This window comes from Kogia breviceps, chromosome 12 (genome assembly GCF_026419965.1).
Source record: "Kogia breviceps isolate mKogBre1 chromosome 12, mKogBre1 haplotype 1, whole genome shotgun sequence".
NCBI classification, from domain to species: Eukaryota; Metazoa; Chordata; class Mammalia; order Artiodactyla; family Physeteridae; genus Kogia; species Kogia breviceps.
Genome location: NC_081321.1, coordinates 51513254 through 51540054, shown reverse-complemented (window position 1 = coordinate 51540054; position 26801 = coordinate 51513254). Strand labels below are relative to the sequence as shown.

The following is a 26801-nucleotide window of genomic DNA, read 5'->3' as shown; positions in this document are numbered from 1 at the left end:
AAGTCAGGACATTAGGATATTTTCTCAGATTAAATTCATGTTGAGGCCTCTAAATGCCAAAATGGTAGAAGAAAAGAACTATGATTCAGCACACAGAATATACTGATTTAGAAACAGTGACTAAAATAAAATAAAATGAAGAGTGAAGCATTTGCCACAGAGAAATGACCATAACAAAAATGAGATATACAAGCAACTCCACCATGGAGAGAATACACAGAATGCATAATGCATCATTCCCAAATGATTCATTACAACTTCTGGAAAAAAGTCAAAGTTACAACTGGAGATACCCTCACCCACATTGTATCTGGCCTTGAATTCTTTTCTGCTAATATCCTTCAAGAGCCCAGGAAGTTGCTAGAAAATGGATACAACAGATAACAGACTCCCTGAACAGCTGAACTCACTGGGGAAAAAAATTAAAAACAAGAGATGGGGAAAGATTTCTTCTTTGTATAAATGTGCTACTGGACTAACTTTGAAGAGGAGATATAAAAAGAGAAGAGAGAGAGAGAGAGAGGGAGGGAGGGAGGGAGGGAGGGAGGGAGGGAGGAAGGAAGAAAGAAAGAAAGAAAGAGCTGCTCATTGTTGGCTAAAGGTGGACTGCAGGACTAGAATTCTGGACAAGAGACATCTCATATGTACCCTGGATTGAGTAAGTTCAGCTAGTGCCCACGGCACCACCCCCATCACCAAAGTGTTAGAAAATATGCATTCTTCAAGAAGGAAAATTCTAGGGAGGTCCAAAGAAAAATAACATTGACAACAAACAGACTTCTGGTTGTCAAGGGGGTTGGGGGGGAGGGATGGACTGGGAGCTTGGGATAAGCAGGTACAAACTATTGTATATAGAATGGATAAATGACAAGGTTGTACTGTATAGCACAGGCAACCATATTCAGTATCCTATGGTAAGCCATGATGGAAAAGAATATATATATATGTATAACTGAATCACTGCTGTATAGTAGAAACTATCACAACATTGTAAATCAACTATACTTCAATAAATTTCTAAAGAATTGATAAGAATGTATTTCCAACATTTCTACTGTCTATATAATAGAAAAAGGCACTCATAATTCTCTATATCTGTGAAAAAAAATTGATGTCATATAAAATTAAATGTTTTTAAAAGTGTCAAGGCAGGTTTAACTTTTTGTCTCAATAAGAGTAGATTAAATTTCTTTCTGATAATGCACCTTTTCATGACTTTGAAATAATAAACTTCTTTTTAAAAATATTAAGATAACATTAATGATTATTATGAGACAATTAAAAAGACAAATGAGAGGATTAAGTTCCAAAGTAGGGACTTCCCTGGTGGTCCAGTGGTTAAGACTCTGCGCTCCCAATGCAGGGGGCCTGGGTTCCATCCCTGATGCGGGAACTAAGATCCCACATACCACAACTAAGCCCTCATGCCACAACTAGAGAAGCCCATGTGCTGCAATGAAGACCCACCACAGCCAAAAAAAACAAAACACCGAAAAACAAAAAAAACCAAAGTAGCCTCCATTAGTTCCTCAAAAAATTAAAAATAGAAATTCCAAAAGAAAGGAAATCCCTGTCTCAAGGAGATATCTACAGCCCCATGTTCATTGCAGTATTATTCTCAACACATGGATACAACCTAAGTATCCATGGATGGATAAATGGATGAAGAAAATGTGGTGTATATATACAAAGTGGAATATTACTCGGCCACAAAAAAGGGGCAATTCTGCCATTTGCAACAATATGGATGAACCTTGAGGACACTATGTTAGGTGAAATAAGTCAGACAGAGAAAGACAGATACCATATGATCTCATGTACATGTGAACTCTAAAAAAAAAAAAGTCCAACTTACAAAAATAGAGAATAGAATGGTGGTTGCCAGGGGCTGGGAGGTGGGGAAATGGAGAGATATTAGTCAAATGGTACAAATTTCCATTTATAAGATGAATAAGTTCTGGGTATCTAATGTACAGCATGGTAACTAGTTAACATTACTGTATTACATACTTAAAAGTTAAGAGAGTAAATCTTAAATGTTCACACCACACACAAAAAAACTTGTAGCTATGTGAGGTGAAGGATGTGCTAACTAACCTTAATGTGGTAATCATTTCCCAATATATACATCAAATCATCATGTTGCATACCTTAAATGTACAAATGTTATACGTCAACTATATCTAATAAAGCTGGGAAAAAATAGAGTAACCTCCATTAGCTGATATAATGAAATGGATATATATATATAAAAAACTTAACACAGATAAACATCATGCAGTACACAGATTTTTTTTTTTTTTTTTGTGGTATGCAGGCCTCTCACTGTTGTGGCCTCTCCCATTGAGGAGCACAGGCTCTGGACGCACAGGCTCAGCGGCCATGGGCTCTGCGGCATGTGGGATCTTCCAGGACCGGGGCACGAACCCGTGTCCCCTGCATCGGCAGGCGGACTCTCAACCACTGCGCCATCAGGGAAGCCCTGTACACAGATTTTTAAAAACTTATTTGAAACAGATGGGAGAAGCAAGTAAATTCACATCTGTTGCACACCTAACTCTGAGCGAAGGTTTTATAATAACTTTATAAGACTCATCTAATTTCATCTTCCCAACAGTGCTCTGTGACGGATAGCATTATCCTTAATTTTATATAGACAAGAAAACTGAAGCTCCGAAAGGCAACATAATTTGCTAAAGGTCTTGTTATTAAAAAGTGGTAGAATCAGAACTGAAACTTAGGTCAGATGGCTCCTGGTACTTCAATGTCTTCTATAGAATATGCAAATCAGGCATGACAAATGTTTATAGGGGAAATAACTAGAATGCTTTTCGATGGGACTATAATCTCAACTGCCTCATTTCTTCAATCAGAACAAACACATACCTGCCCACTCCATAGAAGAGTTGTGAGCATTAGGTGTGACTGTTCATGTATACATGCTTCATAAACTGCAAAACACCAGGTACGGTTTTACTGGCTCTGTAACTATTTTCAAGGAAGGAAAAGGACCAATGTGTAGAAGTTGCATATAGGGAAGCAAACTGATCCTTGTAAAAGGAAGAACTTTCCTCCAATTACATCTGCCCAAACTACCACCTTTCAAAGGGTTCAAGCACAAGCCCAATGACTGACTACTGGTCTGAGATTCTGGATGGGTAGGAAGAAGATGAATTAGACAACCTTAACGTCTGGTCCACTTCTCACATTCTCCAATGCTAACCACATCTTAGAACAGACTCTTTTCCAAAGGAAAGGAATACCTTTCCCCCTTTAGCACCTGTATCCTGATTATTGGGGGTTATTCTGAAATGCAAAAGACAAATGGCTAAAAGGGAGAGAAAGAACTTAAAATGATCACCTGCAGAAGTAAAAGTACAGGTAGTCATCTTTTCGCCTCACCTATTCAATCTTTCTTGCCCCAGTAGCTGGCTTACTTCGTGATCTCTTGGATACATTTGAATCAGGAGCCTCCAAACTTTTTTAATGGTATACTCCATAAAGAAAAATATGAGCATACTCTCAATGTGCTTCCATTTCTACATTTATACATTATGTGCATTCACTACTATGCTAATATATATTGGGTATTGTATACAAAAACAAAAAAACACAAAGTCTAAAAGAAGACAAAAAAAATATATGACATTTTCTTCCAGGGCATCACTGTGTACCTTGTTTTCCCCTTTGTAAGCCTGATCACTCACTTCTTTCTCCCAAGGGTCATCAAGGCCTCTTTTTTTGGTTTTTGTTTATGTTGTTGATTTTAATAAATTTATGTATTTTTTAAAATTCATTTTTGGCTGCGTTGGATCTTTGTCGCTGCGCGTGGGCTTTCTCTAGTTGCGGCGAGCGGGGGCTGCTCTTCTTTGCGGTGCGTGGGCTTCTCATTGCGGTGGCTTCTCTTGTTGTGGAGCACAGGCTCTAGGTGTGCAGGCTTCAGTAGCTGTGGCATACAGGTTCAGCAGTTGTGGCTCACAGGCTCTAGAGCACAGGCTCAGTAGTTGTGGCACACGGGCTTAGTCACTCCATGGCATGTGGGATCTTCCCGAACCGGGGCTTGAACCCGTGTCCCCTGCACTGGCAGGCGGATTCTTAACCACTGCACCACCAGGGAAGCCCCATCAAGTCCTTTTGATTCCACCTCTCATATATCCTTCATATTTCAACATTTCCACCCCAAAGGTCAAGGCCAGAACTGAGGCCTTCAGTATGCCACGGTAGAATACAAGCAGACTTTTAAATTGGCCTCCCTCCACTCAGGGTTTTCCACCCTTACATCTGACCACATCACCCTCAATGGCTCCCTACTGTCCACAAAGTCTAAACTGCTTTAATAACCTAAAAACATAAAACATAATGATCATCATCTCACTAACTATGTCATCTCTCATAAAATAAACTTTCCTCAATTTTCTAATGTGGAAAATGGTACTAGTAGAGTCTACTTCATGTGTTTCTTGTGAGATTCAAACAAAATAATGTGTGCAAAGTACGCTTACACTGTCAGGCACATAATATACACCCAATAGCTATAAGCTATTAACAGCATTACCTTCCTATTCTCATCTTGTTATTGTGCTCAAAGCATTTAAAACATTAAGCTAATGATTCCTAAAAAGAAAAAACACAGGACTTCCCTGGCGGCACAGTGGCTAAGAATCCACCTGCCAATGCAGGCTACATGGGTTTGAGCCCTAGACCGGGAAGATCCCACATGCCGCGGAGCAACTAAGCCCGTGCGCCACAACTACTGAAGCCCACACGCCTAGAGCCCATGCTCCGCAACAAGAGAAGCCACCACAATGAGAAGCCCGCACACTGCAACGAAGAGTAGACCTCGCTCGCCGCTACTAGAGAAAGCCCGCGTGCAGCAAGGAAGGCCCAATGTGGCCAAAAAATAAATAAATAAATTTATTTATTAAAAGAAAAAAAGAAAAAAACACAAAATCCTTGGAGGATACTTTCCTTTACCTGGAATGCCCTTTCTTTCCTGGAGAACTCCTACTCATCCATCAAAGCTAGCTGAAATGTCTCTCCCATAAGTCTGTATTAAACTCTCCTAGGCAGAACTAATTTCTTCCTGCATAATGTTCCCATAAATTTAAAACACCTCTAACATATTATATAGCAAATCTTTGTTTACTTCTCCATCTCTAAATCTAGGACACAATCCATAAAAAGACATGGGTGTGTTTCATTAGTTATTAATTCAATGAACACCACCTAAGCAACTACTATAAGGCAAAGCAGATGCCTTGACTAAAAAAAAAAAAATCTGCCCTTGTGGAGTCTACAGTTTGATAAAGGAGGTATTTAATAGCTGTTTGTTGAATGAATGAAGAATGAATGAATGATATTTAATTCCAGCATGACTGTAAAAGAATTTAAACCAGAGACCCAGAATCAAATGTTTCAATTATCTTAACAGATAATGGAGTCACATTATAAGCACATTTATTAGAATTTAACTACAAGTTCATAGTTATTAGGAAAGGTCCAAGGGAGGGAAGGACAATCTTATTTTCCCCAACATCCTTTCAGTCTTTCAACTAGACCTTAGCCTCATGGAAGTGTGAGACTACAGTCTATGAGCAAAGAGAAACACAATTTCTGCCTTCTGAGCTTTGATGGAAGCAGTTCTTAGTAACACGGTGACTTGGAGATTTTCAAGAATAATTCTGGTTAATTTTTCTCCTTATGGTTTGACTTGAGATCCTAACTTACAGCAAAAATTGTAATTGCCCTGTAACTACTGCTATAGCAATTTCATGAATTGTCAAGTGGACCTAGGATTTTAAAACAATCAAATAAAAACTCTCATGAAACATAATAAAATTTCCTATTTATAGAAAAAAATCCCTTCCTTACAACAACCTGAATTAACCATAACCCACAAAACAACATACACTTCAGCGGCTCCAGAGTTAGGTGTCAAGTCTCCTGATGGTCCTAAGAGTTGGCAGTGACAGTGGAAAATGGAAAGGTGCTACAAGGAGGTCCTAAAAAGGGCAAAAGCACATGCAGATGCGCAGGGAAATTGAAGCTTTGTTCCTCCAGGGCTCACCATGTTCCCACTTTAGTTTTCAACTTACTCAGGTGTGATATGAAAAGACTCTTTACAGTTTGAGAAACTAACAAATTAAGAAGATTGGGGGTGGGGGATAGAACCAAAGTAAGAAGCCGGGGGCTGCATGCATTTTCTATACTCTTAGTTTAAAGTGCCATGATTTGATGTCCATTTACAGGAATTGAGAGCAATTGTAAGAAAGGTAAAGATTTTAGGGAAATTTGGGAGGAAAATTAGCATCAAAATTGGCTCATTTAAAGAAGTTACAAAATTGCTTGGATTTTTCCAGCAATGGTTCCCAAAGTGTGGTCTCTGATCCACAGCATCCACGTCCCCTGGGAACTCATTAGCAAAGCAAATTCTAGGGCTTGGGGCAGGGCCCAGAAAACTGCTTCAACAAGCCCTACAGGTGATTCTGATACAGGCAGTCCTTCCTAACACCACTGAAAAAGGAACAACAGCAAGAGATAACCAAAATCTTACATAAATTTAGAGAACCAGCTAAAGAGCTACACCTTCTTTCTCAGCAGACATCAAGACAGGTCAGGGCCTATTCACTGAGGAACCGGGGAGGGGGCGGGGGATGGCCACAAAGGAGCTGAGGCAGTGATTCTTATCCCCAAGACTAGGGCACTAAATTTCGCAAGAGTATTCCAATTTAGGACTTTAAAATTTTTTCTCCCCCCAAACGCCTTCTCTGCTGCACACAAAGAGGCAGCTCCACCATTAGTTTTCTTACCAAGTAATCCACTAAGATAATAATAAGGCAACACTTTAATGTTAGTACATAATCGCTGAACAACAAAAAAGTAGACTTTTTATCTGAATTGATACAAACTCTGCTTATTAACACAAAAATGGCATTCATTCTTCCTGACTCTCTGGAAGTTTCAAGAAAGTTTGTGAAATGAAACTAAGCATTTAATCTTTTATAAGGCAGCGTCCTTACGTAGCTCTACAGAACTAGAACAGAGGTTTGAACCCCGGTGGCTCCACCATTTAGTAGCTGTGTGATCTTGGGGAAACTATTTCAAGTTTCTAAGTGTTCAGTTTCATTTTTCCCAACTGTAAGGTAACAACAATATAACCTCCTTCAAAAGGAACACACTACAGATGTTAGCTGCTAGAACTGTAGGAGCTAACAGTAACAACTGTAGGCAACATTTATAATATAACCAGGCATTTTTGCATCAGGTCCCAAGCAAAAGTCTGGACCCAAGCCTTCTTCTGATTCATTATGAGGGGAGACTAGATCTTAGCTTAAAACAATCAAATGATAAAAGACTTTAAGGGGACAGTGAAAACCTGTAGGGGAACACAGAGGAGAAATCAGACTGAAGTTTTGAAAGACTTATAAACTGCTGACAGGACATTCAAAGAGTCTCTATCTTGGGTGTCTTTAGGAAAGGAGCTGCTCTGCTTAAAGAGAGGAAAGAAACAGACATGCATACATACACTGTACAGATATATCCCATTTGGAAGCAAATGACAGGAGTATGCCTTTTACAGCAGCTAGAATAACTATGGTTCTCTGCATTTGTTTGGCAGATTTATTTTTGGCAACCCTTAATGAACAGCGAGCACAGGTTAATGGTAGAGCAATCTACATCTACAGCTGCAATCATACACATGAAGAAGATAGAATTCATCATCTCTTGATAGAATTCATTATCTCTCAAGTTTCTCTAACAATGATGATGCAAGGAATTGTAACAAAGTGCCTCTGTAGCTAAATGTCCTAGGAAGCCTACCAACACAATTATTTTAAGATTGGGTCTAGTATAGCTTCTGGTGATTGGCTAAATGTCTCCCATTGCTTTTCTAAAGAACCATTAAAATCCCCATTTTTAGTGTTTGCTTTGTAAAACTGAAGTCTGTTTAGTAATTTTAATCTCTCTGGAGATGAGTGAGTTTTAAATTATTTAAGAAAAAAATCTGTTACTAATAAAGACAACAGCTTCAGGTACAGTAGTAAATAATAATCATTATTATTATAGCTGCTTATTTTTATTGAGCCCTTACTACTTGCCAAGAGCAGTGCTAAACTCTTCACAGGTATAATTTCATTTAATCCTCAAAACAATCTTATAAAACAGACATAATCATCATACCCATTTTCAAATTAGAAAATTGAGTTCCAGAGGAACCATAATTTGAGTTGGACTTATCCAAGATATTAACCTCTACACTGTGTTGCCCTTCTAAAGGAAGCACACAGATGATTAAAGTACATAGGTGGCCACTGGTAAATGTCACCACTGTTCCATCTGAAGGGCAATCTTGTCTCTAAATCAACAAAGAACAACAAGTAACAGTAACAGCCATTAAAGGAATAAGGCAGCTCTCTATATACATCTATGGAATGGTGCCGACCAGCATTACTCAAAAGCAGGCCAGAGAACTGCTGGTTGCAGATCCACAATGAGATAAAGAGCTTGTGCCAGAACCTAAATCAGCACATCACTAAGCACTGTTTAGTTCAGCTGACATTTGTGTGTAGCAAGACTTTCTGGATAAAGGAAGCAGGGCCATGATTTAACTTATCTCCTCATGGACCAGTAATAAATAGTTCTGACCAGCCCTGGTCTATGAACCAGTTCTGAGCAGCATGGGTGCAGACAATTTATTGTTGAACAAAAGCAAATCTATAGTAACTATTCTGCAAATGACCATATTTGTTCAGTTTATAAACAGATAAGTAGATAAATGTTATGAACACAAATACCAATGATGCCACTAGAAGGATATATTCCAAACTATTTGAGAATTGCCATTTTTTGCCTTACCTATTTTGTACTTTAGCAAAAAAAATTTTTATAACCATGAAAGTTAACATGAGTGGGATTTTTAAGATAAAATGTTTTCTTTTCCTATTCTTACTAAGTATTTAAAAAAATTAAAGCCCATACTTTATTTGGATTTCCTTAGTTTTTTATTTATTTATTTATTTATTTATTTTGGCTGCATTGGGTCTTGGTTGCTGTGCACGGGCTTTCTCTAGTTGTGGTGACCGGGGGCTACTCTTCGTTGCTGTGTGCAGGCTTCTCATTGTAGTCATTTCTCTTGCACATGGGCTTCAGTAGTTGTGGCACGCAGGCTCAGTAGTTGTGGCTCACGGGCTTAGTTGCTCCGTGGTGTGTGGGATCTTCCCGGACCAGGTCTTGAACCCATATCCCCTGCACTGGCAGGCTGATTCTTAACCACTGAGCCACCAGGGAAGTCCCTTAGTTTTTAACTAATGGCCTTTTCCTGTTCCAGGATCCCATCCAGGATTAAGTCCTCATCTGTCCTTAGGCTCCTCTTGGCTACTAAATCTTTTATAACCTAAAGTTTATTGTTATTGCTTCCAGAGCCAGAGTTCATAAAAGTTGCAATACACTAACATTTCTTGAGCACTTCCTGTGTGCCAGTTTGTTTGTTCAATACTCTGCTTGTCTTACCAATGCTCTGAGTGAAGTACTATTATTATCTCCATTTTACAGGCAAGGAAAATGAGGCAGGATGAGAGTAAGTAATTTGCCCACAGTTCAATAGCTGGAGAGTGGCAGAGCCAGGATTTGGAGGACCCCAGGTCAGCAGTATTCCTGAGGCTATGCTACAAACTACTATGCTACACAAAACACATATAAATTTATATGAGTATGCTTATTTCAGAGTGTTACCTGGTACCTGAAAATGGGATGTGACATTATGAGAATGTCAGAAACTGCCAAAAGATGACTGACCACAAACACAATAAAACTCATTTTTATTGTGTTGACAGTGCACAGTGCTTTCTGTACATTATTTCACAATTTAATTCCAAGACCAATGGAGGAAATGAGATACCCAATAGAAAAGAGACTAAAACATTAACCTGACTATAGGAAGTAGAGTTCCCAGTTTCAAACAAGAGATATTTATTTGTATATTAGGTATTTGGAGAAAAACATGTATAATTTAAACTCTATAAAAATACAGTCTGGAGGACTTCCCTGGTGTTGCAGGGGCTATGACTCTGCGCTCCCAATGCAGGAGGCCGGGGTTCGATCTCTGGCCAGGGAATTAGATCCCACATGAATGCTGCAACTAAGAGTTCGCATGCCACAACTAAGGAGCCCACATGCAGCAACTAAGACCTGGCACAACCAAATAAATAAATAAATATTTTTTAAAAATACAGTCTGGAAATCTTTCAAACATATACTTTTGGTGACACATTTGAGAGTTTCCATAAACATTTTTAATATAATTGCAATGGAAGGTCAATTAAAAATGGAGTGGCCATTTGAAAAGGCATTCATTACCTCTCTCTCTTTTTGTTGTAGTGCACTCAGAAAACTCTCTTTTCTAAAGGACGTGAAATCTAGCAAATTCTCTTTTCTAATTTCTCAGAATTTACCAGCTTTCTGTTCCATGTTTTTACCAGGGAATGCATCCACTGTTGTAATGATGAAAAGAAAGGTGAAAACTGAGCACAGCAAAGAAATGAGAGCAAATTATTCGAGTCAGGGGTCAGCCCAGAAAACATTCCTCCACATCTAGGGCTGCTCAACCAGTCTTCTAAAGAGCTGCTCTTTTTACCTACCTTTCCTTATCTCTCTGTCTCCTAAAGACAGGGAGCAGGCAGCTCCCTGAAGCAATGGCCACACCTTTGGCTCTGCGTACCAGAATCTTTGCTGGTGCTTGGGGTTATAATTTGACTGAACTGTCCTAGAAGTGTAGACCATCAATATGAGCACAAGGAAAAGCCATCAATGATCCTCAAGGAGAACTTCTGTTCACTGGACATTGACAAGACATCAAAATATGCCACACCTGGGGTTCCCTGGTGGCGCAGTGGTTGAGAGTCCGCCTGCTGATGCAAGGGACATGGGTTCGTGCCCCGGTCCGGGAAGATCCCACATGCAGCGGAGAAGCTGGGCCATGGCCGCTGAGCCTGCGAGTCCGGAGCCTGTGCTCCGCAATGGGAGAGGCCACAGCAGTGAGAGGCCCGCGTACCACAAAAAAAAAAAAAAAAAAAGCCACACCGCCGTGACATATGGGAAACGAGATGAGCAGAATGACTTTTTCTACTTTCTCTCCTTTGGTAAATAATGTTTGGAGGCTTAATTCTATTTTTCAAACATGCTATTTTCACAGCCTGACTAAAATCTGGAAGTCCTCAGAAGTGAAAAGTGCCTGACTTAAATAAGATTAGCAGACACCTATTGTTCTGTCTTAACTGCTGGAGGTCTGAGGGAGGGAGCTGTTTTTGTAAGCTGCACCTTCAGAATAATAAAAGCGAAGGGCCAAAGTCCAGAGATCTTCCACAGACCAGTTGAGAAGGAGTTAAAAGTGACAGCCCAGAAACTGGGACATCAAGCACTTGAAGAACTGCTGGAACCTTTGTAAATGCTCCTTATGCTGCATCGGCTATTTGGCTGTGATGCCAAGGCTAGACGGTGCTGCCTCTTCTGGGAGGTCACTGCAGCCAGCTTTGGAGTAGAACTCCAAGGGATAAAATGGTAGAAACAGCTCCACGAGAAAAGGAAAGTCCAAACTCCAAGAAGGAATGACAGGACTCTGGATGATTAGCAACAGAAGCAAAACTCCAGATTTCCTAATAGCATCTCAGATTATTCAGAAAAGTGTGGATGTTTTCACGCTCTGCCCAAATCAAAGCCTTTCACTGATCCTCACTACGTATTTTCATCCCTAAAATCCATATATCCTGGATTTTTCCATGCGTAGACATAAACCTATATATGAAGAACTTGAAAGTGTTAGGATAACATTATTTGCTCTCATCTATGTGTATCCTCTTCAGGGTATGGATCTTGGGTTATAAACATCATTCTGGAGGGCAGGGACTAAAAAACACAGACTTATTCTTCCCAGTAACTTGAACTGTATATACTTTTAGGTTCTCTTGCTAAAACAGAACTTCATATTGGATAAATTAAAAATAATTTTATGAAGTTACTAAGAGAGTAGATTTTAAAAGTTTTCATCACAGGAAAAAAATTCTAACTGTGTGGTGATGGACGATAACTAGACTTATTGTGGTGCTCATGCGGCAATATTTACAACTATCGAATCATTATGATGTACGCCTGAAACTAATATACGATTAGTATATTGTTATGACATATAATGTTATAATATATGTCAATTATATCTCAATAAAACAATGTAATATACTGATGGGCTCCAAAAAAACCCAAAAACAAACTACTGAATATTAGACTTCTGTTTCCTAGAGTATATAGTAAATTGAAATATAGTAAATTGAAATATTTTGGATCATCTTTCTCTGAACATCAAAACCATTTCCTTTCAAATTCCTTTAAATTCCTTATCATTTTGGTCTTAACTCATACTTATTATATATGTCAGTAGTTCTGACATAGATTTTGAACCTGACTTTTCAGGTTGAAACTAAAATGCTGGATAAAATATTTTTAAAATATAATTTTAATCACATCACCAGCTTTCATATAAGTAATGAATTTTAAAAGTCCCCAAACAAGATAAGGTCAGTATAAAACAGATCAAATGATAATGAGTGCTATGGAGAGATAGAAAGCAGGAGAAGGAAGATGGGAAGAGCCAGGAGAGGTTGAGGCTTATAATCTTAAATAACATGGTCAAAGAAAACATGGTCAAGAAAAACATTTCAGAACATCAATATAATCAGACCATGTTCTATGATGACAATGCAATTAAGTTAGAAATCAGTAATAAAACCATAAATGAAATAACTTCGTATATCTGAAAAATTTAAAACACACTTTTAAACAGATTATGAGTCGCAGAAAAAAAAACATAATGGAAATTAGAAAATACAAAGAACTGAAAGGTAACAAAAACACTACATATAAAAATTTATAGAGACTTCCCTGGTGGTGCAGTGGTTAAGAATCCACCTGCCAATACAGGGGACACAGGTTCGATCCCTGGTCTGGGAGGGTCCCACATGCTGCAGAGCAACTAAGCCCGTGTGCCACAACTACTGAGCCTGCTCTTTAGACGCTGTGAGTCACAACTACTGAGTCTGTGTGCCACAACTGCTGAGCCTGTGTGCTGCAACTCCTGAAGCCCACGTACCTAGAGCCCGTGCCCTGCAACAGAAGCCACTGCAATGAGAAGCCTGTGTGCCTCAAGGAAGAGTAGCCCCCGCTCGCCGCAACTAGAGAAAGTCCACGCACAGCAACAAAGACCCGACGCAGCCATAAAGTAAAAGAAAATTTGTAAATTTGAAAGCAATGACAGATGTTTTTCTTTTTCTTATTTAAAATTTTATTTTTTGGCCACACCACACAGCATGTGGGATCTTAGTTCTCCGGACCAGGGATCAAACCTGTGCCCTCTGCATTGGCAGTGCGAAGTCTTAACCACTGGACTGCCAAGGAAGTCCTGACAGATTTTTTTTCTTGATGAAAATACTAAACTTGGATAACTTTACTAAACATTTAGGAGTCACATAATTCCAGTCTTACATGAATTCCTCCAGAGAATAGTAAGAGGAAATAATCCCCAACTAATTTCAAACACGATTACTCTCAGATTGCAACGTAGTAATTATATTTTTTAAAAAAGATAAATATCCTCACTTAAAAAATTTTTTTTAATTAATTAATTCTTTATTAATTTTTGGCTGCGTTGGGTCTTTGTTGCTGTGCACAGGCTTTCTCTAGTTGCGGCAAGCAGGGGCTACTCTTCGTTGCAGTGCGCGGGCTTTTCATTGCAGTGGCTTCTCTTGTTGCAGAGCATGGGCTCTAGATGCATGGGCTTCAGGAGTTGTGGCACGTGGGCTCAGCAGTTGTGGCTTGCAGGCTCTCGAGCGCAGGCTCAGTAGTTGTGGTGCACAGGCTTAGTTGCTCCACAGCATGTGGGATCTTCCCAGACCAGGGATCTAACCCGTGTCCCATGCAGTGGCAGGCGGATTCTTATCCACTGCACCACCAGGGAAGTCCCCTTGCTTTTTTTTTTTAATGTAAAGTCACACTCCTATATACCTCATGGGGCAAAGAGGAAACCATTATAAGAAATTCAAAATACTCAGAAGTTAATTTTAATAAACTTTACACATCAAACTTTCTAGATGAAGCAAAAATGGTACTTTAAGGGGAATTATCATAAATATTTTTTAGGGGAGAATATTTATGGGGGGAAGAACAGATGCCTTTGTTAAGAATGATGCTTTTATTAGAAATAACATTTACATTAGAAAAGAAATTTATTGCCTTAAATGCTTACAGTAGCAAAGAAGGATAAAAACAAATGAGCTGTATGTCCAACTTAAAAAAAAACAGATAAAGAACAGAATAAATCTAAAGAAAATTTAAAGGATGAGAGTCAAGATAAGAGCAGATATCAGTAAGAGAAAAGAAAAAAACAACAAAAATAGACAACCCCCTTTTAAGATTCAGCAAGAAAGAGATAAGGCAAAAATAAATATTTTTAAATAATATTTTATTTTTTATATTCATTTTCTGGTCCCACTGCGTGGCTTACAGGATCTTAGTTCCCTGACCAGGTGCCCCTGCAGTGAAAGTGCCAAGTCCTCACCACTGGACCACCAGGGAATTCCCTACAATAATATTTTAAATTAAATACAGATCAGCCCGTATTTTAAAAATATACTATCATCAACATTATGTCAATATATTTGAAAACTTACACAAAAAAGAGACATTTCTAGAAAAACATAACTTAACAAAACTGACTCCTATCACTAGTAAAACTAATGATTAACTGCTGAATAGCAGTTAAAAGTTCTTCACACAAAGAAAATAACTAGACCCAAATAAGCAGTTTTACCGACCTTACAGGAGAAGGAATATTCCAAAATTTCAAACTCTTACAAAATAGAAAGAGAAGCAATACTCTCCAATGCATTCTGTTAGGCTAGTATAACTGAAATATGAACCCAGACAAGGACATTATCTGAAAGGAAAGCCATGGGTCTGTTTCATTCAAGAATTTAGAGACAAAAAACAAAAAACAACAGCAAAAAAAACACCTGAACTAAATATTGGCAAAATGAATCCAACTATTTACATATATAATACAATGATGAAGATAGGTTTAATTCTGGAATACAGAGATGGTTCAATATTAGAAACTCTGTAAATATTTCTTATTACATTAACAGATTAAAGAAGAAAAAATAATATCAATAGATGCAGGGACTTCCCTGGTGGTCCAGTGGTTAAGAATCTGCCTTCCAATGCAGAGGATGCAGGGGATGCAGGTTCGATCCCTGGTCCAAGAACTAAGATCCCACATGCCGTGGGCAATAAGCCTGCATGTTGCAACTACTAATCCCACACACCACAACTACACAGCCCACATGCTGCAACTAGATAAGCCTGCATGCCTCAACGAAGAGTCCACATGCCACAACGAAAGATCCCGTGTGCCACAATTAAGACCCAATGCAGCCAAATATACAAATAAATAAATATTTTTAAAAATCAATAGATGCAAAAAGAAAAAAGGATAACTTTCAATGAACTATTAATGATTAAAATTTCAAGTAAACAGAGAATACATGAAACTTAACCTGATAAGAATATCTATAATAAACTGAGAACAATCATTATCCTTTACGGTAGGAGAGGCTTGAAAACACTCCCTTTAAATCCAGAACAAGAAAAGAATGACAATTCACTACGTTTATTAACTTCATACTCAAAATTCTGCCTAGGGAAAAAATAGAAGAAATTAAAGCCATAAGGTTTGGGAAGGAGGAAATATAATTGTCTTTATATTTGCAAATAATAAGATTTTTTAACCAAAAAATGAACAAATTATTTGAAATAATAATAAACTAGCAAAGTGGCTGGATATAAGACCAATATACTAAAGTAAACTGCATTTCCGTATACCAGAAACAATTAGAAAACAATTTTAAAAGAGATCTCATAAACATTAGTAACAAAAGTGAAATAAGTCTAACAAAAAACATAGAAAATATAAAACTTTACAGTAAGATATTTTAAAACAACTAAATAAATGGAGAAATATTCATATTCATGGGTAAGTAGAACTTATAATCTAATATACAGTTGCCAATTCTCTGCTAATTGCTTTATAATTTCACACAGTTTCAATCAAAATGCCTATGGGCTTCCCATGGAAGGAAAACTGATCCTAAAATGCACATGAGGGACTTCCCTGGTGGTCCAGTGGCTAAGACTCTGCACTCCCAATGCAGGGGGCCCGGGTTAGATCTCTGGCCATGGAACTAGATCTTGCACGCATGCAGCAACTAAGAGTCCGCATGCCGCAACTAAGACCTAACACAGCCAAATAAATATTTTATAAATAAATAAATAAAATGCACATGAAAGAGAAAGGATCAAGATCACCAAGATACTTCTGAAAGGGTATAAGGAAGGAGAATTTGGCCTACCAAATATAAGACTTATTATAAAGCTATAGTAATTGAGATAGTGTGGTATGTGCAAGAATTTATAAATTAACCAATGAAACACAATAATGTGCCCAGAAATAGACACATGTATACATGAAACTCTGATCAAGACAGAAGTAGCTAGTAGATTACTTTTTAAAAGAAGAAATTATTTAGCAAGTGGAATGAAAAATTTGGTCATCCCCATGAAAAGAACTAAAAATAGTTCACAATATGAAAAATAACTTCAGATAAATTTAAAACTTTTATGTCAAAAGCAAGATTTTAAAACATTCATAAGATGATATAGACAGATATCTTTCTGACCTTAGAGTAGGGAAGGATTGCTTAAACACCAAATATAAATAATTGATACATCTGAACAAATTAAAATGAGCAACTTCTGTTTATCCAGAGTTTCCTTTTTTAAATGTGAAAATACAGGGGTTTCCCTGGTGGCGCAGTGGTTGAGAGTCCGCCTGCTGATGCAGGGGACACGGGTTCGTGTCCCGGTCCGGGAAGATCCCACATGCCGCGGAGCAGCTGGGCCCATGAGCCACGGCCAAAGGGAGAGACCACAACAGTGAGAGGCCCGCGTATGGCAAAAAAAAATATATATATATATATATATATATATAATGTGAAAATACAAACTACAAACAGGGAGAAGATATTTGCAACAGATATAATTGACAAAAGATCAATATTAAGAACATACTAAAACAAAACAAAATGCACAAATCAATAAGAAAAAGACAAACCAACAGATAAATGGGCAAAGGTATGAATAAGCGTTTTAGTAACAAAAGTAAATGGCCCTTAAACATGTGAAAAGATGCTCTATCTCACCATCAATCAAAGACATACAACTTAAGCCAAAATACCATTTTACCCCAGTAGATTGCCTCTCCAAAAAACCTTGTCTTCATGCTGACTACTGGTTGTCCAAATCTGTTCCCTCCTTCCATGGTCATGAAGTTGTAGCTGGAAACAGGGCCGCCCAGGTAGACTACATTTGCCAGCCTCCCTTGCAGCAAGATGTTGTCCTGTGACTAAGTTCTCACCAGTTAAATGAATGGAAATTCTCTGTATTATTTCTGGCCTGGGTTTTAACACATTGGCCATATGCTCCTCAAGACTCATTTTCCTTCCTGTAAGTCAGAACATGGATATACTTAAGACCCAGTTTCAACCAGGCATACAAGTTCAGTTCCCTAGCTGATGGCAGAGGAAGGAGATGGAGAAAACTCAAATAATTTAAGGAGGCAAAACTGTCCTGGTAGCCTGGACTGCACACCTCCAGACTGTTATATGAGAAATTTCTACATTTTTAGGTTATTGTCTTTCAAGGTTCTCTTTATTATTATAGTTTAGCCTTTACCTTAACTAATACATTGGCCCATACTAAGTGTTTTTCAGGATGTGGAATTCTCATTCACTGCTGGTAAGAGAATAACTACCAAGCACTTAGAGAAAAGTTTGATATAGTAAAGTTGACCATGCACATTCCCTATGACCCAGCAAATATACATAGAGAAACTCATGTACACTAGGAGACACTCACAGCATTTTATATATTATTATTAATCATGATGGCAAAAAAGTGGAAATAACCCAAATGTCATAAAGAATGAATAAATAGCTTCCAGTATTTTCATGCACTGGAATACTATATATCAGTGAAAATAAATTAATGATAGCTACACACATTGATGTAGATCAATCTTAATATAACATTGAGTGAAAATGGAAGTCATAAGAAGGCATACTTACTTTGAAAATTTTTTATTAGAGAAAATTTTAAACATACACAAAAGTAAAGAGAATAAAATAATGAACCCCATGTACCCAAGAATTATCAATTCCTGGCTAATCTTATTTTATCTGTATTCCCACCTACTTCCTCCTTCCCCCAGATTATCTTGAAGCAAATCTTAGCCATCCCCAAATACTTCAGCAAATATATTTAAAAGATAAAGATTTATTATACATGCCAAAATACTGTTATTTTTAAAAATTAACATCAATTCTTTAATATCATTAAAATATCTGGTATGTGTTCAAAAGGGCTTTGTATTTTTGATGCATGGATATAACATACATCAAAACTATAAAGAAAACTATAAAACTATCATAAAACTTTAAAGAAAACAAGGGGATGATTAATACTAAATTCAGAATTGTTATTGAGGGGGCAACAGGATGAAGAGAGATTTGTTAGAAAGGGAACAATGTGGGGGTTTCTAGACACTGCTAATGTTCTATTTCTTAACCTGGGTGGCTACTAACCAGGTATTCATTTTATTATTATGCATTAAATTGTAAATAATTTTCCGTACCCACTTGTATATATATTTCACCCAAAAAAAGAAAAGAAAAAGAGAGGCTGCGAAAAGAAAAAGAGCAGCTGCTTCTCCCACCCTCCAACCTACGAAATGTTAGCTGAATTCAAAGCAAGAAAAAAACCAAAGTATATCACTGAGTTGTAAACAAACAGGAAGTTTGAAATTGTCCTGTGAACAAACCTGATCAGCAGAGGTTCAATTTCGCTTGGATGCACCTTGCCCCACCCCCATCCCGAAGGAGGGTGGGTCTCAAAGTGAGATTCCTGCATTAGGCCAGGAAATTTACCAAGGAGAAGGATGTACTGAGGTCCAAAAGTACAGGAAATACAACCTATACCAAACAGGAAAAATAACCGGAAACTCCTCCCGCCATGCGTTATAGCTTGGTATGTACATAGAAAGACGAGTCCACCCATGCAAAACAGCCATGACAGTGACTGGCACACCGTGAGCGCTCAATAACTGTTAGCTGCTGTTACTTTTCTTTATTTTTTTTTTGCAGTACGCGGGCCTCTCACTGCTGTGGCCTCTCCCGTTGCGGAGCACAGGCTCCGGACGCGCAGGCCCAGCGGCCATGGCTCACGGGCCCAGCCGCTCCGCAGCATGTGGGATCTTCCCGGACCGAGGCACGAACCCGTGTTCCCTGCATCGGCAGGCGGACTCTCAACAACTGTGCCACCAGGGAAGCCCTATTTCTCATTATTATTATTTCATCATCCTTTTTTCCCCGCCATGTAAGTTAACTTTAATTATAAACTTTTGACTTCCCAGAACATCTGACTTGGAGGGAGTGATGTTTTATTTCTTTTGTTGGTGACATATAAGACTGAGGTCCAACTACAACTACGGTTTCACCTACCCAGTATGGCTGACACACGTGTATGTACGTAGCTATACATCAATTTAGCTCTGTTTTAGCTTGTCCTAACCATGCTTTTTTTTTTAATGGTCTTTTTCCCAATTATTATAAAATATTTCTCCATACCATAAAACGTTCTTCAAAAACCACTGTTAATGACCCCATAACATTCCATGTGCACAAGTTAGTTAACCATTCCCCAGTGGAATTTAGTTAACTATTCTCCATTGTTGGACACTCAGACTGTTTCCAACTCTGTGACTTTCTAAAGAAGTTACACACATTTGAATTCAGTTTAATTTTGTGGTAACACTTCATTGGACACCCTAGATAATTCTGAATGATCGCCATGTTAGTTTATACTATAAAGGAATGATAATTCAAAACAATCACTCTATTCATTCAATTAATGTTTAATGAAGCCCTATACCAGGAGGTGTGGAGGATACATACACAATAATTTTTAATATCAAAGTGCTTTCTGTTATATGTCAAATATATCTCAATAAAGCTGGAAAAAAAGTGCTTTCAAATGAAGCAAAAGCAAATTAGCAGGTACAAGTGAAAATTTTCATTTCTATATTGATTTTAAAACAAAATATTTTGCTCAAAACTATGAAATTAAGTCAGAGACTTTATCTGACATCATAAGAATCCTTTTCACCACGGGTAAATAAAATCAGTTGATTGGACTACAGTTTTCATTTTCCATTTGGCATCATTAAAGGTAGAGAAAATGTAAAACAAAAGTTGTAAGCAAACACATGGCAGCCCAGGAAATGTGCTTTTCGGCTGTTACTTGTACTTACATAAAAAGGAATGACACAATAAAAAAAAAAATCCACCTTATAAGGAGCTGGGAATCTCTCTGGTTTGCCTATCACATATCCCTTTTAAATTCCACCATGAAACTCACTCCATTCTAAAAGTACAGAGGACTTTATCAGGATGATTTAAGAATCGCCCACTTTGGGATCTATTTAGGCAGCAGATTGGTGGTTATGTATTTGAATTTCAAAAAGCTTATCTAAGTCAGAATGTAACAAGAAGCAGTTGAAACATAAAGAAAACCCAAATTAAACAGATAACAAGGCCTAATTTTTATAGACTATTTATTGGTGCCAAGGGTGTGATAAAGGCTTTCCACAAATCACCTCACAGAAGCCTCTCAAAGGCAAGGAGATAAGTACTATTATTATCCCCATTTTACAGATGAAGAAGTTGACTGTTAGGGGTCAAATATATTATTAGTGGCAGGGCTGAAAGGCTAACACCAGTTTCTGCTCTTAAACACTATGTTCTATTTTTTTCCCATCCTGAGATACCAACAGGTGAGCATATATATGTTGTCAATAAATTAAAAAGTTATTTGGGTCCAATGAATAAAAATACCTTCAAATAACTAAAAATGTCTTCTAGTAACTGTCTCTATTCCCAACTTCTGCCTTCAAACCACTAAAACAAAGGCAGCCTGCGTGATTAGACATACAGCTTACTCCGTTTTAAAAAAAATCTTAATTCTCAGTTATGTAACCTGAAATAAAAATAGTTAGCATAAAAAAGGGTCTGCTCAGTCCACAAAGTAGACTCTCAAATTGGACCAGAGCTGAGGATGTGGGGTTCCTGACCTGGTCATCACACAGCACAAATCTAGACAGTTAGAGCTCAGATTTACCATTCCATAGCATACTCCAACCCTCACTGTATTTCAGAGCATGCTTTGCTTAAAAATTTCTCCAAAACTATTTCTTAAGATACTTTGAAGTTCATGAAACAAATCAGGTTTTCTGGACAACATAAGAGGGCTTATTGCAGTAGCTTCACTTAGTATGACCAAAATTTCAAGTGCGTTACATTTGTACATATTCACCATGTTTTTTTCCCCTTGATCTTAAAACCACCCTGTGAAGCTGCTGCCTGGGCATTGGTGGTTTCTTGAAATGATCTTGGTGAAAAAAACAACTTAGTTATGGTTAATCAATTTAATTAACTCCTCCTGTTAAAAGACCAGAGTTGCTGTTCTCTCTTCCATCCAACTATGATTCCTTCAACGGATGTAAAGTCTAAACAGCAAAGTGTTCTATCTCCTACTCTTCTTTGTGAGGCATCTAAAAGTAAACCACTGTTACCAAAAAGCTGAGGACCTGGGTTCCAGTCCCACATATGTTACTGTTAATTGTGTAACTGACATTATGCCTCCTTGCACCGCTGAAGTGGGCTGGACAGGAAATGTTTAAAGTCCTTCCCAGCTATAAAGTTTTAATTCGTAATTTAAATTGTTGTTTTCTATTGCAAGTTAAACGAAGAACATTAGAGGTAGACACAGGTTCCCTATGAGTGACAGTAGAACTTTTAATTTCCCTATTGAAACCTATCACATGATGGGAGGTCATATTAAATTGAACTGGCATTTCCTTATGCTACATCTGCTACCAAAGTGTACTATTTGTACTTCAGGCAGCAGAGTGGTTGAAAAACAACAGATTTTCTTGGCACTTCCTGCACGTATGGCACATAGATGAGTATGAGATTATCCTCAGGAAAATACTGCAAATAATAGCTGTCAATTCTTAGCAACTAACAACACTTATTATTAAAAATAAACACAACCTCCCATCCATGAGTTCCACCTCACAAAATGTGTCTTTTGTTTCTTCTGACTCCCATATGTGAACCAATATTTTTTACATGGGCTCCATAATATTTCTGCTGCAGAATTCAAAAATTACTAGATCTCTAAAATCTACAGATAATCCCCAAACCTTCTGTTAGCCACTTGCTGCGATCTTTTCCACTGCTAAGCTTTTTGCCAGAGATGCTAAGAGTAGTGTAGTCAACTGGTTTGAGTTTCATACACTTTTCCAGACAATCTTGCCTTTTAAGGGCCCACACAAATAAGAGATTAATTTCTCTGGATTCTAAATCTTTGGGAAGTTGACCAACACGCATGAAGTAGTCTTTCTCCTCCTAGTTAACACATTAACTAACACATTAATCTTTTAAATTATTGCTTGGGGTCCTTTTGTCCTCGATTTAAACCTATCTAATCCTTTAACTACTTGTATAATTCCCAATTCTTCCCCCTCTTACAATTCTATGCTCTACTTTTCTGAACGTGGTTTTATTATTTTTCTGTATTTTCTGTGGTATTACATTTTAATTCCTTGAGAAATCAGATAATACATAGTGTTTGTGAATTCATTATGAAAAGAGTTAAAGCAAAGGTAACCCTCCTCAAAACAGGGCAGTCAAGAGAAAACGCAAAAAGCTTGAAGATTTTACTGCATAATTAATGTGAACTGACATGACATCTTCAATTAGACTCAAAGACCCTTAGGACTGAGAGAATCTAAACTCCTTATCTTACAGATAAGAAAACCAAAACCCAGGAAGAAGCTAAGTGACTTGTCCTACATGATACATCTAACTGGATACATATATGGTCTTACGCATAAAATTACGTTACACCTAGGATGGTTCTTTTCAAATTGGAAATAGCCCCATGAAGTCTGTTTCCTAAACACATGCAGGCAGCCACAGTGGCTAAATCCCACATCTGTGGAGTCATTCTTTTCAATCGAACCCTTACCTCAGAAATTCTGAGATAAATGCAACTGGTATTAGGGGAAATTGGAGAGAATAAGAAAGGACAATACTCCAGAATGTTAGATTCAAGTCAGAAGGTTAAAAAGTCACATATAATCAAAAATGATTCTTGATACATTTAAGTGTATCACTTAAATCACGCAGAGAGTCCAATATTTACGTCTTTATTCATTGGGAAGAGACCAATGTCTTCTCTTAATGAGTCCAGCACAGCTAGGTTTTCCTCCAGCAATAGAATAAGCCACTTTCTTTTGTTTACCATCAGATGAAATACCTGCTAGAATTGAAAGAGTTGGTTGTTCCAAAACCGCCTACCTTTAAGCAGTGGACTAGCATCTGCCAGGGTGAGAGACTCACCCTTAAAGAGGGGCTCAGGAAGAGAAACAGTTAGAAAACCAGGATCCTACCTCTGAAACTATCCTTAATAAGGGACCTATTCTCACTGCACAAGACAGCGGGCCTCATGCTCTATTTAACTATTTAACTCATTTCTCTTCCACTGTCTTCTTGATTTTGCCTAGTAAATTCAGGTGAATGTGTGCCATTCAAGGTGTATATGATCCAATTCCATTGTACTGATATTTCCCTATTCCCATATTTGCATATGCATATAAGGATCTGGGTTAGACACAGGATGTGTAAGTATTACAGGGGAAGTAGATGAAGTCTGGACACAGGCTCTGATGAGAAGGGCAGGTCAGGTGTAGTAAAGAGCCATGAAGCAGCCTGAGGACTCACAGGTAAGTGAGGAGGGTTGAAGGGAATAGGCAGATCACTTTCTATGGGACAGAATTTGTTCCAAAAGTAATTTTTACCATGTTTGTGATTTTTCCTTGGATTGGATTTGATGGACATATTTTAAGCATTGCAACACATCCCATTTTATTGATTTTTATTTTATTTATTTATTTTTGTTGTTATTGTGCCCTGCAGCATGTGGGATCTCAGCTCCCGGACCAGGCATAGAACCCGCACCCCTTACACTGGAAACGCCGAGTCTTAACCACTGGATTGCCAGGGAAGTCCCCATTGTATTTATTTAAAATTCAATATAGACGACCTATACTCTCAAAGCATATAAGTAACCGTATGACTATAAAATTCATACTCTGAAAGAGATTAATCATGAGAATATTTTTCAGGTAAAGACTTGATCATGGACAAATGACCTTAGAGCAGAAACACCGAAACCAATACTTGGAAATACATGCTGCAAGTCAGTGCTCCAAGCAGCAGGAAAACCAGACTCCTACCCCTTGAAGACCTGCCACAAAGAGCCATGTGGAAAAACCGCACAGAGAAATGGTGATTCTGAACAAGAGTTCTACCTCAGTATGAAAGATTTTTGGCTGTGTTGGACCTCTAAGAAAAGAAAGGTTATGCTCATTAGAAAGTTTACCTGTCTCCGAGCAAATAATTACTTCTCTGCTAACATAACTTCCATGTCAATGTAACCAGTTCCTACAAGTATAAATTATCTTAACTGCATGCATATAAAAACCTGTGTTTCCTGAACAGTGTTCATCTTAACTCCATTATTGGAGTCAACCTAAAGGAAACTTAAGTCTCTGGGCTTGCATATTGTGTTTGCCTCTGGCCATGATGAGATGGTCCAGATTCACACAGATGACAGAGGGTTTCCCCACCAGCTCCTCTCACAGGACTCCAAGCATTTTCACAACTTGACCACACAAAAGAACCCCCAGTCTGCTCCTACTTTTCCCAAGACAAGTACAGGAATGCCCTTCTCTGCAGTCCTTTCATAAGATTGTGTCTGTACAAACACAGGTGTCTACAAAGCAATTTTTATCAACTTTGCATTGAATATTCCAAAGAACAGCAATGATCTCAACACTCCATCCATTGTCTCAATGGATGGGAAAAGCTACCCATAAGAGACGATAAAGGAGGGAAAAAAAATAACAAATATATGTTTATTAAACTCTTCAACAGCACCACAAAATACTTGTACTGGAGAGAAAATATATTTTTTAAACCACAAGGCACGTTAAGTAAAAATGCGTAATCAACATTAATTAGATTCCTTCATCAGTTGACAGTGTGGAAACTACTACTCAAATATTCAAACCTTCATTTTACATGCAAGTGGCCTCCAACAAATGATAAAGCAATATTCCCGTGTGAGTGTGAGAGATGGCACTGAATTCTGGCCCATTATAAAGGAGTCTGATTCCACTAGTCCTTGCTTGGTTTAACTGCCAAGCTTTTAGGTAGCTATATTATAAAAGCGGGACTCGCCCTGATAAATTAGTGAACACTGCGAATGTCAAAAATTGCCTGCACTCAATGAAGCTCTAGAGCACTTCGGAGCCAGACTTCAAAAAATGACTCCTTAAAAAGAATTACGTTGTGACAATGGTATCGTTTAAAAAAAATAATACGGCTAACGGTGATGATAACTGGGCAGGAACCACTGCTGCTGCCTGCCTCCTATGTAAGTTGCCGGGCTGAAGGTGGTTAAGTTAAAGCCAGTTCTCCCCTATTGGAGGGGCGCCCTGGTAGCGGCGGAGAGCCACCCTGTTTCCAGCTCCCTGTGGGCTTGACGGGACTAGGACTGGGACTGGGATTGGCTTCCACGAAGCCCCGGGTGGCTCAACGAGGCGGTCTAGCTGTTCCTCACCACCTTCCTCCAACACAGACCGCAAGTGAGAAATGCAACTCCCGGAGCACAATGACAAGAAAGCACACAAAAGGAGCAAGGCAGCCGCTCCCATCCTTACCTTTGACTTGACTTTCATACTCGGCTATGATCTCTTTGTCCTTTTTGAATCTGCTCGGAGTGGACATTATCCAGCTGTTCTGGGTTTGCTTTCAGTGGGCAAGTTCTGTTAGGGGGTCACCGACCAGTCTCCTCGGAGAGGCAGAGAGTTGTACTCCCACACGCCGGGAACCCAGAGGCAGCACCGACAGGAGGGAAAGGGGGAGGGAGAGGAGGAGGAGGAGGAAAAAAAGGAGCGAGCCGAGGACTAGATTAACCCGGGCGCTGGCACCATACTCTCTGGATCGAGCTGCCGTCGGTGATGCGGAGGGGAGCCCAGGGTTCGGGGCCGGAGAGGCCCGGCGCGCCGGCAAACTCCAGCAAGCGAGTGGTGGGGGGCGTCTCCCTGCCCACCCCACCCGGAGCCCGGCCACTTCCTCTACGACCGCTGGGCGGACGCGGGAATCGCGCCGGCGCTCCGCACCATTGTTAGCAACCCGCACGGGGCGCGCGGGGCAGGGCCAGCCGGGGAGGGCGGGCGCCGCGACTCTCCCTTCCTGCTCCAGCCGCCGGCTCCGGCGCTCGGGGGTCCCGCCCGGACTGGGGATGCTACTGCCGTTCCTCCGTCGGCACACACGGTTGCTACTGCCCCGGGCAGGAAAGAGGAATCGCGATCCTAAAGCAAGTCCCGGGCGTCGGCCGCAAGGGTGTCTGCCGCACCGTAAGAACGCGTCTTGAGCACAGCCCCGGCGGAGTTTAGGTCTCCACCGCCGGCGCCTCGCGGGGCCTTTGCCTCCTGGGCCACCGTGCGCCGAGGCTGC

The 26801-nt window shown here is 39.1% G+C and overlaps 1 protein-coding gene across 2 annotated transcripts in view; it reads right to left on the bottom strand.

The window, feature by feature from the left end:
• Positions 1-26792, bottom strand: part of SRGAP1 (SLIT-ROBO Rho GTPase activating protein 1) — a 271830-nt gene extending 245038 nt beyond the window's left edge. The window contains exon 1 of one of the 2 annotated variants that reach the window (XM_059080331.2): positions 26003-26792. In XM_059080331.2, coding sequence (XP_058936314.1) covers positions 26003-26069 — 67 coding nt within the window. In that variant the 5' untranslated portion in view covers positions 26070-26792. The remainder of the gene's footprint in view (positions 1-26002) is intronic. The other variant, XM_059080329.2, reaches the window with a different exon arrangement.
• Between the last annotated feature and the right edge of the window lie 9 nt (positions 26793-26801).